Source organism: Leiobunum rupestre, chromosome 6 (assembly GCF_980474605.1).
Source record: "Leiobunum rupestre chromosome 6, qqLeiRupe1.1.hap1, whole genome shotgun sequence".
In the NCBI taxonomy this organism is placed as follows: Eukaryota; Metazoa; Arthropoda; class Arachnida; order Opiliones; family Sclerosomatidae; genus Leiobunum; species Leiobunum rupestre.
This window is the reverse complement of record NC_143389.1, coordinates 20,130,168-20,145,383: the sequence shown is the minus strand read 5'-3', so window position 1 is coordinate 20,145,383 and position 15,216 is coordinate 20,130,168. Positions and strand designations below refer to the sequence as shown.

Here is a 15,216-nt window from a genome sequence, read left to right as displayed (position 1 = left end):
AGGGTGTTTTTTTGAAATTTACTTAGATATATTATCTGTTTATCGGTACTTAGAGGACAGATAACTGAATTTTGCAAGTACATTTGTACTTAGAGGATAGAGAACTGAACTACGTACGCATTTTCTAAGTCTATTGCTGTATATATATAAATAAGGAAAATTGTTTATGAATAAAAATGTTTTATTTTTAAAAATCAATATACGTTATCATGTTTTCATAAACAATATTCATGATATCTCTACTGAACCCATTTTCTCTCTCGATGATGTGTTCATCAAGATGTCGATTAAACCACCTCCGCTCCATAGTTAGTCTCCACAACCTGTTGATAACACTAAAATAATACAATAATAAAAAAATATACATGGAATTTCAATCATTATTATAATACACATACTATGTGCCTTGTACGTTAGGCGGTGGGAACTTTACTTCGTCAGCTTCCCGCTGTGCATCAGCAAAATTGCTGAAATCGCTGAAGTAATTTAATTATTATTTAGCCCAAGAAAATTTTATTTATAGTTAGTACCTGGTATGTATTAAAATATCTGTTATCTCGGCAATTAATGCCAACATTAAATCGTCTACCCTATCGCCTGGTGTAATAATCATCGGTGACATTAATTCCATAATGGAATTAATTATACTATTTAATAAAAAACCATAATATTAGATACAATGAAAATACTGGGAAATTTAAGAACATACGTTACGGCATTGGCATTCATATTGTTTATCGGTAAATGATTTTGAACAGGTGAGATAGGCTGTTGAGGGGCTTGGTGCATACGGCACAGTCTCATCGGAACTTAACACATTCAAATAACATTTGGTTAAAAACAAAAATAAAAATAAAAAAACAAAAAATAAAAAAAGCCCTACTTACTCATACTCATGATCAGACGGCGGATCATAATCTATGTGCCGACTGAATCCTCCAGAACTTTCCGAATCTGAACGCGGTCTCTTAACCATTTTCCAGGTTGGTTATTGTTGTGGATAGAGTGATGAACTGTGAGTTTTCCATGAAAATGTGTCCGGTTTTATACCCCTAAGGGCCTTTCTAACGCGATTACACATTTTTTGATTTCGCGTTGAGAGAAAGGTCATTCATGGTTTACTTTGACTGTTATAAAGTCAACAGTTGAACACAAATAATACACTTAAAGCTATACGATGACTTTATTTTATTTACACATATTCCGATATCTATAGCGATGAAAAATTTATACGATATCAATGTTCAATCGCTTATCAAGATCATCGGGATTTCCACTACCTCATCACCGTACGTACCAATATCTTAATTTCCGTATTGATGATCAAGTACCGATAAAAAATGACCCTTGATTATATCCCCGACTATCGTTATTTTTCAGTAAATTCTTAAAGGCGTAATTTTAAATTAATTTGATTGGATGGCACATGCCCATGATAAACGTTATAAAAACCGGGTAGCTATTTTTCAATTATCTATTATCGCTTTGAGAGATCCCAGTAATAGCCTTTACTATTCTTAGCTCGAGTTAAAATTTAATATGTTTCCTTGCGATCAGTGCTCTTCCACGTTTTCCGCGAAAAAGAATCTTCTGCGTCACGTTCGTGTAAAACATGACGAGCAGAAATTCTCATGTGACGAATGTGGAGCCGCCTTTACCCGCCATGTAAAATTAAAAGTTCATGTAAAGAAACACCAACGTTCCAGCTCGTCTAGTCCAGAACCCGCCAAACAGACGAAACTTCCGGCCGCCGTTCCGAGGATTCCACCGCTTTCCGCTCCAACGTCTCCCACGCTCGCCGTTCCGACGATTCCTCCGCCCCCGGCTCCAACGGCCGCTCCGACGTCTCGTCCGCCCCCCGCTCCGACGCCACTTCCGGCCACCGATCCGTCGATTTTCACCGTCGATAACTTTCATTCGAGTCAAGTAGCTGGTCCCTCACATCGCGTTGACTACGTTCCTGTACAAAATATTCGTATACACCGTGCGAAAAGATCCCATCCAGAACCGACAGCACCTCCCCCGAGCAAAAAACATAGATCAGACTCTAACTTCGACTTCAGAGACAGCCAATTGAACAATGATCTTTTGGATAAGATCGCTGACCAGGAGGTTATTGACTATGAAAATGACGAGAATGTGGAGCAGTTCATGCAACGGTGGGAGGCGGAAAACCAAGGAGCGCTACTCGACGCAGCTGGGAATGTGCCTGAAGATCAACTAGAGGAGATATACGCCCTCGGTGATAACATCTTTGCAGCACGATTCACGCCGTCGCAAGTTGAAACGGATGCGGAGCATTTCATTAACCGTCATCGCTCGGCGATTGTTAACTACGTCAAAAATAAGTTGCAAACCAAGAAGGGACTGAAATGGTACCTGACCATCCTCTGGCCAACGAAGCAGGGATGGCAGAGGTAATGCCGTATTTCCGGGGGCTAACGTACGCTACAATAAGTGCGGATGTGATTAGTGAACAAATCGACGCGAGTATTAAAAAGATTGTGTAGTCTATGTCTGAATTTGAGGATCTGGGATCAGGTTGGGTATTAGATCGCATACTTTTCCTCCAAATTAATATCATAACATACGCACCCCTAGTCGGTGGATCCTATATTGAAACGCCAACCAAACTTGCTAACAAAAAAGCCATTATTAACGTTAAAAACAATGACCATAAGTGTTTCATTTGGGCTATATTAGCAAAACTTTATCCCGCGCAACATAATCCCAATCTCGTACGCAACTATTTGCAATATGAGAAAGAACTAAATTTATCGAGCGTTAAATTCCCAGTTGAACTGAACTCTGAGAGGTTGCGAAATTTTGAAAAAAACAATAATTTATCTATTAATGTATTCGCGTATGAGGGTGTGGTTTTTCCGCGTTATGTAAGTGATCAGGTCGTAGACGAATGTCGTCAAATAGACTTGTTATTTATAGCTGAAGCTGGAAAGTTTCACTACTGTTTGATAACGAATTTAAGCCGCCTTCTGAGCGATTTCACTAAAAATTGTAGGAAGACTTATTACTGTAGGTATTGTCTGCACCGTTCCGCCGGAACGAACGCCGAACAGAGCCATAATTTACAAGTGAATAACTCTAAAGTTCACGGTCCGCAGTTAGTGAAGATGCCGACTAGGGATCCAATACTCAAATTCAAGAAATATGGGTGGAGTCAAAAGGTAAAATTTATTTAATTTTCATTTTCCTTTAAATAGTATACTAACCAATATTTTTTATAGGTACCTTTCGTAATTTACGCAGATTTTGAGGCTATTTTACCTAAGGCGCATACGTGCATCCCCGATTCTACGTTGTCGTCCACAACCACACTCGCCCATCAAATATCATGCGGTTGGAGCTATTGCGTAGTGGGTCCAGATGGGAAATCCAATAAGCCAGTCACCTTTAGAGGAGATGGAGCAACCTTAAGATTTTAAGACGCCCTTCAGCGAGAGGAAGCAATCATTTCAGAAAAGATTAAAGAAGTGATACCGATGAATCTGACGAACAGCGAAGAGGAGTCATTTCAAGCCGCTACTTTGTGTTACGTATGTAGCACACGATTTACTAGAGAAGATATAAAAGTTCGGGATCACGACCACTACAACGGTTCATATCGGGGGGGCGTGTCCCCAAAAGTTGTAATCTTAAGCTGAAAGCTCCTAAACACATCCCGGTGTTTATTCATAATTAAAGTTCGTATGACGCTCATTTAATTATGCAGCATATCGGAACAGTTAAAGATAAACTGTATTCCCTCAAATTCGGAAAGGTACATTTCGTTTTCCCTTGAGAAACTACGGTTTGTGGACACTTTGCGATTTCTACCCGCTTCTCTACAAACCCTCGTTACCAACCTGACAAAAGAGGGATCTACAAAATTTCCTATTATCAATTCAAATTTTGCATCAGAAGAGGTCGCGCTTCTTTTAAGGAAAGGCGTATATCCGTACGATTACGTAGACAACACCAAAAAATTTGAAGACACGGTCCTACCACCGAGAGAGGCTTTCTTTAACACGCTGACCGAAGAGAAAATTAGCGACGACGATTACCAACACGCCAAAGATGTGTGGGAAACGTTTCAAATTTCGGATCTTGGTAAATAGAACGATTTAGTTAACAAATTTCATTTCATTATATCCTTTATATATATATATATATATATATTGTTTTTTTTTGTTTTTTTTTTAAAGGGCAATATCATATGATGTTTATGTGACGTCAGATTGCCTTCAACTTGCAGATGTTTTCGAATCTTTTCGAACCATGGGCCTTACGTATTATCGTTTGGATCCGGCACATACGGGACCCGGTTTTGCATGGTAAAGTGCCCTGTTCATGACTGGAGTTGAACTTGATCTCATTTTGGATTCCGACATGCATTTGTTGATCGAGAAGGGTATACGAGGTGGTGTGTCGATGATTTCTAACCGACATGCCGTGGCGAATAATTCATATCTACCAGAAACGTATAACCCCGAGCAACCTGACACTTTCATCACGTATCTAGGTAAAAATGTGTGGATTTTTTATATTTTTAAAAATAAAATATTTTTATAATAATTATATCAAATTAATAATTAATACCTATTTTGCCGTCAGATTGTAATAAACTATACGGGTCAGTAATGAAAGATCCAATGCCCATGAACAACTTTAAATGGTGTCAGGAATAACTCGACAAAATCCTAAGTCATCCCGATGAGCACGTCAACGGTTATACATGTATACTGGAAGTCGATCTAACGTATCCCAGCGAAATCCACGATGACCACAACGACTACCCCTTGGCACCGGAAAGACGTTCAATTTTAACGAAGGAGCTTTCACCCTACTCAAAGTCGCAACTAGAACATCTGAAGATACCGGTGAAGGACAGTTTACCTAAACTGGTACCTAACCTCAACGCCAAGAAAAACTATGTAGTGCACTACAGAAACTTAAAGTACTACGTTAGTAAGGGGATGGAAGTCACGAAAGTGCATCGCGTGCTTTCCTTTGATCAAGGAACGTGGTTAAGGGAGTTCATTAACTTCAATACAGAAAAACGTAAAGCTGCGGCCAACAATTTTGAACGAGATTTCTGGATTTTAAAGAATAACTCCGTTTTTGGTACGTACGCCTTTTAAATTAATAATTGGATGTAGTTTACATCTGCCACCAATACTAGTTTTGGGTGACATAGGGTACGCGACGATCGTATTAATAGTTGTGGACTAAACTAAGGTTAGGTTAGTTGTTAGGGTAACATAAAAGGTTTTCTATTTGGCATTTTTTTTCTCACCTACAAAAGAACCAGAAATTGGTTACCCAACCCAACCCAACCTATCCCAACCTATCCCATCCCAACCCAACCCAACCTAACCCAACCCAACCTAACCTTAGTTTAGTCTACAACTATTAATACAATCGTCGCGTACCCTACGTCACCCAAAACTAATATGTAAAGAACAGCCAGAATATTTTTGTTAATTTTGACTAATATATTTTTTTTAATCCATTTTCCTGGAAAAACGATGGAGAATTTACGGAATAGGATAAAATTTTGTTCTCGTTCAATCTCCGGAGAAAGCTACCAAAAAAGCCAATTCACCAGCTTTCGAACGGTTTACAATTTTCAACCAGGACCTTGTTGGAATTCACTTGAAAAAGAAAAGCTTGACGTTAGACCGCCCCATTTTCACAGGATTTGCAATACTTGAACTTTCCACATTGCTTATGTACAGATTTCACTATGACGTTATTAGAGCCCAATACGGACATAAGGCGCAACTACTATTCACCGATACTGGTACGTAACTGCTGATTTTCAATATATATTCATTCCATTTATTTTCATTTTAAAACTTATATCTTATAATTACAAATAGCCTAACGTATGTCATAGAAACAAAGGATTTGTACAAGGACTTTGGACAACAAGCCGACAAGTACGACTTTTCAGCGTACCCCCGGACCATCCATTATTCAGTATGCAGAATAACAAAGTTCTGGGAAAATTCAAGGACGAGATGTCGTCAATTCCCATCAAGGAATTTTGTGGACTTCGACCAAAAATGTATTCCCTATTGTCTGCTAATGGAGAAAAAAAAACAGCAAAGGGAATCTGCAAGCGTGTCGTCAAAAAATACGTTCAACACGAAGAATACCGGGATTGTCTCCTCAATCGTAAAGTAACGATCGCGCGGATGATACGCATTCAAAGTAAAAAGCACCAGGTATATACGGTTAAACAATCTAAATTGTGCCTGAACCCTTGCGACGACAAGCGGTACATTTTAGATGATGGAGTCACCACCTTAGCGCATGGACATGTCGATATTCCCACTTTGTCGGAAGATTAAAACCGGTTTTTTGATTTAATTACAAATGTAAAACAAAACAATTTTTATATATCTCTTTTTAACCCGCGTTCGCGCGCGAAACATTTTCATTCGTGTACCGCGGTACGTGCTGCTCGACCCAGCCCGCCCACCCGCGAAAGATGATTATGTGAAAATAAAATGAAATAAAAATTATTTGAAAAACTTTATTGAAAATTTCTTGTACATGAATTCTTCAATAATACGATCGTTTACATTTTTATTATTTTTAAACCTAGAAACAATATCATACATTTTTACACCCCTGCACATATTAGTAGCGAAATAAACGCAATAACCACCGCAAGTTTGACTATTATTACTCTGAAGTTGTTTAGAATTAAAAGTAACGGTTTTGCTATTTCTTTCGACAAAATCATTAAATTTAAAATAATCCGGTGGAAGTCAAAAGGAGTCTAGAAATACAGTATTGCGATTTGATGTGAAATATATTACAGTCCAGTGTTTCCCGTTCGTATTCGATAATCCAGTATTGACAATGTAAACGGATGGGAATATCCTCACATACTTTGGTAATTTATCGGCCGCAAAAACACCGCGAAATAATCTTTCGGTGTACGGATCTTTTCGCAATATTTTTGTCAATCGTAATGTGTCCATCAACTTGTGTAATCAAAGACAACAGTTCTATTCTTGTCGATTTCTACGAGGTTTTGATACTCAGCGTGGTATAGTACGGTAACCGTTTTGGGTAAATCTGTCTCAAACTTTAATTCTAATCTCACACTTCCGTTCCTGATCAAGTGAAAGTGATCTGCCGAGTGAGAGAGATCCGGGGTGAGATCATAAACAAATAGGCAAAATCCTTCGACGAATTCTTCTCGATTAATTAGATTTCCTTCGTCAATATTAAATTGTCCGGTTTGAAGAAATAGATTAATGTAGGATCTCATACTTAAACCGTTCCTGAAATTTGGAGTTAGCGGCTTATGGGGAAGACACGTACCATCTACGTATAATGCCACATGGTTTACGCCAAAGATAACACTAAAATAATACAATAATAAAAAAATATACATGGAATTTCAATCATTATTATAATACACATACTATGTGCCTTGTACGTTAGGCGGTGGGAACTTTACTTCGTCAGCTTCCCGCTGTGCATCAGCAAAATTGCTGAAATCGCTGAAGTAATTTAATTATTATTTAGCCCAAGAAAATTTTATTTATAGTTAGTACCTGGTATGTATTAAAATATCTGTTATCTCGGCAATTAATGCCAACATTAAATCGTCTACCCTATCGCCTGGTGTAATAATCATCGGTGACATTAATTCCATAATGGAATTAATTATACTATTTAATAAAAAACCATAATATTAGATACAATGAAAATACTGGGAAATTTAAGAACATACGTTACGGCATTGGCATTCATATTGTTTATCGGTAAATGATTTTGAACAGGTGAGATAGGCTGTTGAGGGGCTTGGTGCATACGGCACAGTCTCATCGGAACTTAACACATTCAAATAACATTTGGTTAAAAACAAAAATAAAAATAAAAAAACAAAAAATAAAAAAAGCCCTACTTACTCATACTCATGATCAGACGGCGGATCATAATCTATGTGCCGACTGAATCCTCCAGAACTTTCCGAATCTGAACGCGGTCTCTTAACCATTTTCCAGGTTGGTTATTGTTGTGGATAGAGTGATGAACTGTGAGTTTTCCATGAAAATGTGTCCGGTTTTATACCCCTAAGGGCCTTTCTAACGCGATTACACATTTTTTGATTTCGCGTTGAGAGAAAGGTCATTCATGGTTTACTTTGACTGTTATAAAGTCAACAGTTGAACACAAATAATACACTTAAAGCTATACGATGACTTTATTTTATTTACACATATTCCGATATCTATAGCGATGAAAAATTTATACGATATCAATGTTCAATCGCTTATCAAGATCATCGGGATTTCCACTACCTCATCACCGTACGTACCAATATCTTAATTTCCGTATTGATGATCAAGTACCGATAAAAAATGACCCTTGATTATATCCCCGACTATCGTTATTTTTCAGTAAATTCTTAAAGGCGTAATTTTAAATTAATTTGATTGGATGGCACATGCCCATGATAAACGTTATAAAAACCGGGTAGCTATTTTTCAATTATCTATTATCGCTTTGAGAGATCCCAGTAATAGCCTTTACTATTCTTAGCTCGAGTTAAAATTTAATATGTTTCCTTGCGATCAGTGCTCTTCCACGTTTTCCGCGAAAAAGAATCTTCTGCGTCACGTTCGTGTAAAACATGACGAGCAGAAATTCTCATGTGACGAATGTGGAGCCGCCTTTACCCGCCATGTAAAATTAAAAGTTCATGTAAAGAAACACCAACGTTCCAGCTCGTCTAGTCCAGAACCCGCCAAACAGACGAAACTTCCGGCCGCCGTTCCGAGGATTCCACCGCTTTCCGCTCCAACGTCTCCCACGCTCGCCGTTCCGACGATTCCTCCGCCCCCGGCTCCAACGGCCGCTCCGACGTCTCGTCCGCCCCCCGCTCCGACGCCACTTCCGGCCACCGATCCGTCGATTTTCACCGTCGATAACTTTCATTCGAGTCAAGTAGCTGGTCCCTCACATCGCGTTGACTACGTTCCTGTACAAAATATTCGTATACACCGTGCGAAAAGATCCCATCCAGAACCGACAGCACCTCCCCCGAGCAAAAAACATAGATCAGACTCTAACTTCGACTTCAGAGACAGCCAATTGAACAATGATCTTTTGGATAAGATCGCTGACCAGGAGGTTATTGACTATGAAAATGACGAGAATGTGGAGCAGTTCATGCAACGGTGGGAGGCGGAAAACCAAGGAGCGCTACTCGACGCAGCTGGGAATGTGCCTGAAGATCAACTAGAGGAGATATACGCCCTCGGTGATAACATCTTTGCAGCACGATTCACGCCGTCGCAAGTTGAAACGGATGCGGAGCATTTCATTAACCGTCATCGCTCGGCGATTGTTAACTACGTCAAAAATAAGTTGCAAACCAAGAAGGGACTGAAATGGTACCTGACCATCCTCTGGCCAACGAAGCAGGGATGGCAGAGGTAATGCCGTATTTCCGGGGGCTAACGTACGCTACAATAAGTGCGGATGTGATTAGTGAACAAATCGACGCGAGTATTAAAAAGATTGTGTAGTCTATGTCTGAATTTGAGGATCTGGGATCAGGTTGGGTATTAGATCGCATACTTTTCCTCCAAATTAATATCATAACATACGCACCCCTAGTCGGTGGATCCTATATTGAAACGCCAACCAAACTTGCTAACAAAAAAGCCATTATTAACGTTAAAAACAATGACCATAAGTGTTTCATTTGGGCTATATTAGCAAAACTTTATCCCGCGCAACATAATCCCAATCTCGTACGCAACTATTTGCAATATGAGAAAGAACTAAATTTATCGAGCGTTAAATTCCCAGTTGAACTGAACTCTGAGAGGTTGCGAAATTTTGAAAAAAACAATAATTTATCTATTAATGTATTCGCGTATGAGGGTGTGGTTTTTCCGCGTTATGTAAGTGATCAGGTCGTAGACGAATGTCGTCAAATAGACTTGTTATTTATAGCTGAAGCTGGAAAGTTTCACTACTGTTTGATAACGAATTTAAGCCGCCTTCTGAGCGATTTCACTAAAAATTGTAGGAAGACTTATTACTGTAGGTATTGTCTGCACCGTTCCGCCGGAACGAACGCCGAACAGAGCCATAATTTACAAGTGAATAACTCTAAAGTTCACGGTCCGCAGTTAGTGAAGATGCCGACTAGGGATCCAATACTCAAATTCAAGAAATATGGGTGGAGTCAAAAGGTAAAATTTATTTAATTTTCATTTTCCTTTAAATAGTATACTAACCAATATTTTTTATAGGTACCTTTCGTAATTTACGCAGATTTTGAGGCTATTTTACCTAAGGCGCATACGTGCATCCCCGATTCTACGTTGTCGTCCACAACCACACTCGCCCATCAAATATCATGCGGTTGGAGCTATTGCGTAGTGGGTCCAGATGGGAAATCCAATAAGCCAGTCACCTTTAGAGGAGATGGAGCAACCTTAAGATTTTAAGACGCCCTTCAGCGAGAGGAAGCAATCATTTCAGAAAAGATTAAAGAAGTGATACCGATGAATCTGACGAACAGCGAAGAGGAGTCATTTCAAGCCGCTACTTTGTGTTACGTATGTAGCACACGATTTACTAGAGAAGATATAAAAGTTCGGGATCACGACCACTACAACGGTTCATATCGGGGGGGCGTGTCCCCAAAAGTTGTAATCTTAAGCTGAAAGCTCCTAAACACATCCCGGTGTTTATTCATAATTAAAGTTCGTATGACGCTCATTTAATTATGCAGCATATCGGAACAGTTAAAGATAAACTGTATTCCCTCAAATTCGGAAAGGTACATTTCGTTTTCCCTTGAGAAACTACGGTTTGTGGACACTTTGCGATTTCTACCCGCTTCTCTACAAACCCTCGTTACCAACCTGACAAAAGAGGGATCTACAAAATTTCCTATTATCAATTCAAATTTTGCATCAGAAGAGGTCGCGCTTCTTTTAAGGAAAGGCGTATATCCGTACGATTACGTAGACAACACCAAAAAATTTGAAGACACGGTCCTACCACCGAGAGAGGCTTTCTTTAACACGCTGACCGAAGAGAAAATTAGCGACGACGATTACCAACACGCCAAAGATGTGTGGGAAACGTTTCAAATTTCGGATCTTGGTAAATAGAACGATTTAGTTAACAAATTTCATTTCATTATATCCTTTATATATATATATATATATATATTGTTTTTTTTTGTTTTTTTTTTTAAAGGGCAATATCATATGATGTTTATGTGACGTCAGATTGCCTTCAACTTGCAGATGTTTTCGAATCTTTTCGAACCATGGGCCTTACGTATTATCGTTTGGATCCGGCACATGCGTATACGGGACCCGGTTTTGCATGGTAAAGTGCCCTGTTCATGACTGGAGTTGAACTTGATCTCATTTTGGATTCCGACATGCATTTGTTGATCGAGAAGGGTATACGAGGTGGTGTGTCGATGATTTCTAACCGACATGCCGTGGCGAATAATTCATATCTACCAGAAACGTATAACCCCGAGCAACCTGACACTTTCATCACGTATCTAGGTAAAAATGTGTGGATTTTTTATATTTTTAAAAATAAAATATTTTTATAATAATTATATCAAATTAATAATTAATACCTATTTTGCCGTCAGATTGTAATAAACTATACGGGTCAGTAATGAAAGATCCAATGCCCATGAACAACTTTAAATGGTGTCAGGAATAACTCGACAAAATCCTAAGTCATCCCGATGAGCACGTCAACGGTTATACATGTATACTGGAAGTCGATCTAACGTATCCCAGCGAAATCCACGATGACCACAACGACTACCCCTTGGCACCGGAAAGACGTTCAATTTTAACGAAGGAGCTTTCACCCTACTCAAAGTCGCAACTAGAACATCTGAAGATACCGGTGAAGGACAGTTTACCTAAACTGGTACCTAACCTCAACGCCAAGAAAAACTATGTAGTGCACTACAGAAACTTAAAGTACTACGTTAGTAAGGGGATGGAAGTCACGAAAGTGCATCGCGTGCTTTCCTTTGATCAAGGAACGTGGTTAAGGGAGTTCATTAACTTCAATACAGAAAAACGTAAAGCTGCGGCCAACAATTTTGAACGAGATTTCTGGATTTTAAAGAATAACTCCGTTTTTGGTACGTACGCCTTTTAAATTAATAATTGGATGTAGTTTACATCTGCCACCAATACTAGTTTTGGGTGACATAGGGTACGCGACGATCGTATTAATAGTTGTGGACTAAACTAAGGTTAGGTTAGTTGTTAGGGTAACATAAAAGGTTTTCTATTTGGCATTTTTTTTCTCACCTACAAAAGAACCAGAAATTGGTTACCCAACCCAACCCAACCTATCCCAACCTATCCCATCCCAACCCAATCCAACCTAACCCAACCCAACCTAACCTTAGTTTAGTCTACAACTATTAATACAATCGTCGCGTACCCTACGTCACCCAAAACTAATATGTAAAGAACAGCCAGAATATTTTTGTTAATTTTGACTAATATATTTTTTTTAATCCATTTTCCTGGAAAAACGATGGAGAATTTACGGAATAGGATAAAATTTTGTTCTCGTTCAATCTCCGGAGAAAGCTACCAAAAAAGCCAATTCACCAGCTTTCGAACGGTTTACAATTTTCAACCAGGACCTTGTTGGAATTCACTTGAAAAAGAAAAGCTTGACGTTAGACCGCCCCATTTTCACAGGATTTGCAATACTTGAACTTTCCACATTGCTTATGTACAGATTTCACTATGACGTTATTAGAGCCCAATACGGACATAAGGCGCAACTACTATTCACCGATACTGGTACGTAACTGCTGATTTTCAATATATATTCATTCCATTTATTTTCATTTTAAAACTTATATCTTATAATTACAAATAGCCTAACGTATGTCATAGAAACAAAGGATTTGTACAAGGACTTTGGACAACAAGCCGACAAGTACGACTTTTCAGCGTACCCCCGGACCATCCATTATTCAGTATGCAGAATAACAAAGTTCTGGGAAAATTCAAGGACGAGATGTCGTCAATTCCCATCAAGGAATTTTGTGGACTTCGACCAAAAATGTATTCCCTATTGTCTGCTAATGGAGAAAAAAAAACAGCAAAGGGAATCTGCAAGCGTGTCGTCAAAAAATACGTTCAACACGAAGAATACCGGGATTGTCTCCTCAATCGTAAAGTAACGATCGCGCGGATGATACGCATTCAAAGTAAAAAGCACCAGGTATATACGGTTAAACAATCTAAATTGTGCCTGAACCCTTGCGACGACAAGCGGTACATTTTAGATGATGGAGTCACCACCTTAGCGCATGGACATGTCGATATTCCCACTTTGTCGGAAGATTAAAACCGGTTTTTTGATTTAATTACAAATGTAAAACAAAACAATTTTTATATATCTCTTTTTAACCCGCGTTCGCGCGCGAAACATTTTCATTCGTGTACCGCGGTACGTGCTGCTCGACCCAGCCCGCCCACCCGCGAAAGATGATTATGTGAAAATAAAATGAAATAAAAATTATTTGAAAAACTTTATTGAAAATTTCTTGTACATGAATTCTTCAATAATACGATCGTTTACATTTTTATTATTTTTAAACCTAGAAACAATATCATACATTTTTACACCCCTGCACATATTAGTAGCGAAATAAACGCAATAACCACCGCAAGTTTGACTATTATTACTCTGAAGTTGTTTAGAATTAAAAGTAACGGTTTTGCTATTTCTTTCGACAAAATCATTAAATTTAAAATAATCCGGTGGAAGTCAAAAGGAGTCTAGAAATACAGTATTGCGATTTGATGTGAAATATATTACAGTCCAGTGTTTCCCGTTCGTATTCGATAATCCAGTATTGACAATGTAAACGGATGGGAATATCCTCACATACTTTGGTAATTTATCGGCCGCAAAAACACCGCGAAATAATCTTTCGGTGTACGGATCTTTTCGCAATATTTTTGTCAATCGTAATGTGTCCATCAACTTGTGTAATCAAAGACAACAGTTCTATTCTTGTCGATTTCTACGAGGTTTTGATACTCAGCGTGGTATAGTACGGTAACCGTTTTGGGTAAATCTGTCTCAAACTTTAATTCTAATCTCACACTTCCGTTCCTGATCAAGTGAAAGTGATCTGCCGAGTGAGAGAGATCCGGGGTGAGATCATAAACAAATAGGCAAAATCCTTCGACGAATTCTTCTCGATTAATTAGATTTCCTTCGTCAATATTAAATTGTCCGGTTTGAAGAAATAGATTAATGTAGGATCTCATACTTAAACCGTTCCTGAAATTTGGAGTTAGCGGCTTATGGGGAAGACACGTACCATCTACGTATAATGCCACATGGTTTACGCCAAAGTTTTGGAAATTAAAAGGCGATTTCGAATAATCACCTAAATAGGCGCTTTGTTCTAATAATCCAATTACGACTTTCTTAGGAATTGGAGAATTAAATAAATTGTCACGTGTCGACATTTTCGATCCGACCGGAATAGAATAAGTGTTGCACTCACTTCTAATAATTGGATACTTCATAGAGCCACGTTCCAACGCTTTTGCGTGTGCGAGTATAATTTCCGGATTAAGTTTAACTTTTCTGATATACAGCGAAGCTGTTTCAAATTTAACTTTATATTTAATGTCGCCTATCGAGTGAATGCTGAACTCGTTCGGGTTTTTGATAAACCGGAATCTGAGGTTGAGCAAATTTGGTAGAAAGCGCGACTGCTGACACATATCGATGTGAACTGTTCCAAACATATCAATTGTACCTTTTTTCGAAAACGACATTATTTTCTTAAATCCTTCATTGCTCGTCAGTTGGTCAAATTTTCCGACTGTGTCTTTGTAGAAGAGAAAACTAGTTAAAAAGCTCTCTTTAGCCGGCCCTCCGAATGTTAATAGAGTTTGAATCATGCTTTTGTAAGCGCAATTCTGCGCGGATGTGGTAACCAATCTCTCATTCATAATTAAATGAACCTCGCTGAATAAGCTGTGAAGGAACAGATTTACTGGACCAACGGTTTCTTTATCGTAGTCGGGATCAGTACAATCAGGTTTCACTAATTTCACTTGTACGTGGAGAAGTGTCTTGGACAGATCTAAATAGGTCTCCGAGTTTCCGGGAATGTCGAAATTAATGTTCGAATTT

General features: G+C 38.7%; 2 protein-coding genes across 2 annotated transcripts; both read left to right on the top strand.

The window, feature by feature from the left end:
* Positions 1-3,500: 3,500 nt before the first annotated feature.
* On the top strand, positions 3,501-6,353 carry LOC149940257 (uncharacterized). The gene is made up of 5 exons (XM_090179192.1): positions 3,501-3,554; positions 3,744-4,107; positions 4,747-5,121; positions 5,736-5,800; positions 5,880-6,353. Exons 1-5 carry the CDS (start codon positions 3,501-3,503, stop codon positions 6,351-6,353), a joined length of 1,332 nt encoding a protein of 443 aa, XP_090035318.1.
* Positions 6,354-10,544: 4,191 nt separating this feature from the next.
* Positions 10,545-13,404, top strand: LOC149940256 (uncharacterized). The gene is made up of 5 exons (XM_090179191.1): positions 10,545-10,598; positions 10,788-11,151; positions 11,798-12,172; positions 12,787-12,851; positions 12,931-13,404. The coding sequence occupies exons 1-5, from the start codon at positions 10,545-10,547 to the stop codon at positions 13,402-13,404; spliced, it is 1,332 nt and encodes a 443-aa protein (XP_090035317.1).
* Positions 13,405-15,216: the final 1,812 nt, after the last annotated feature.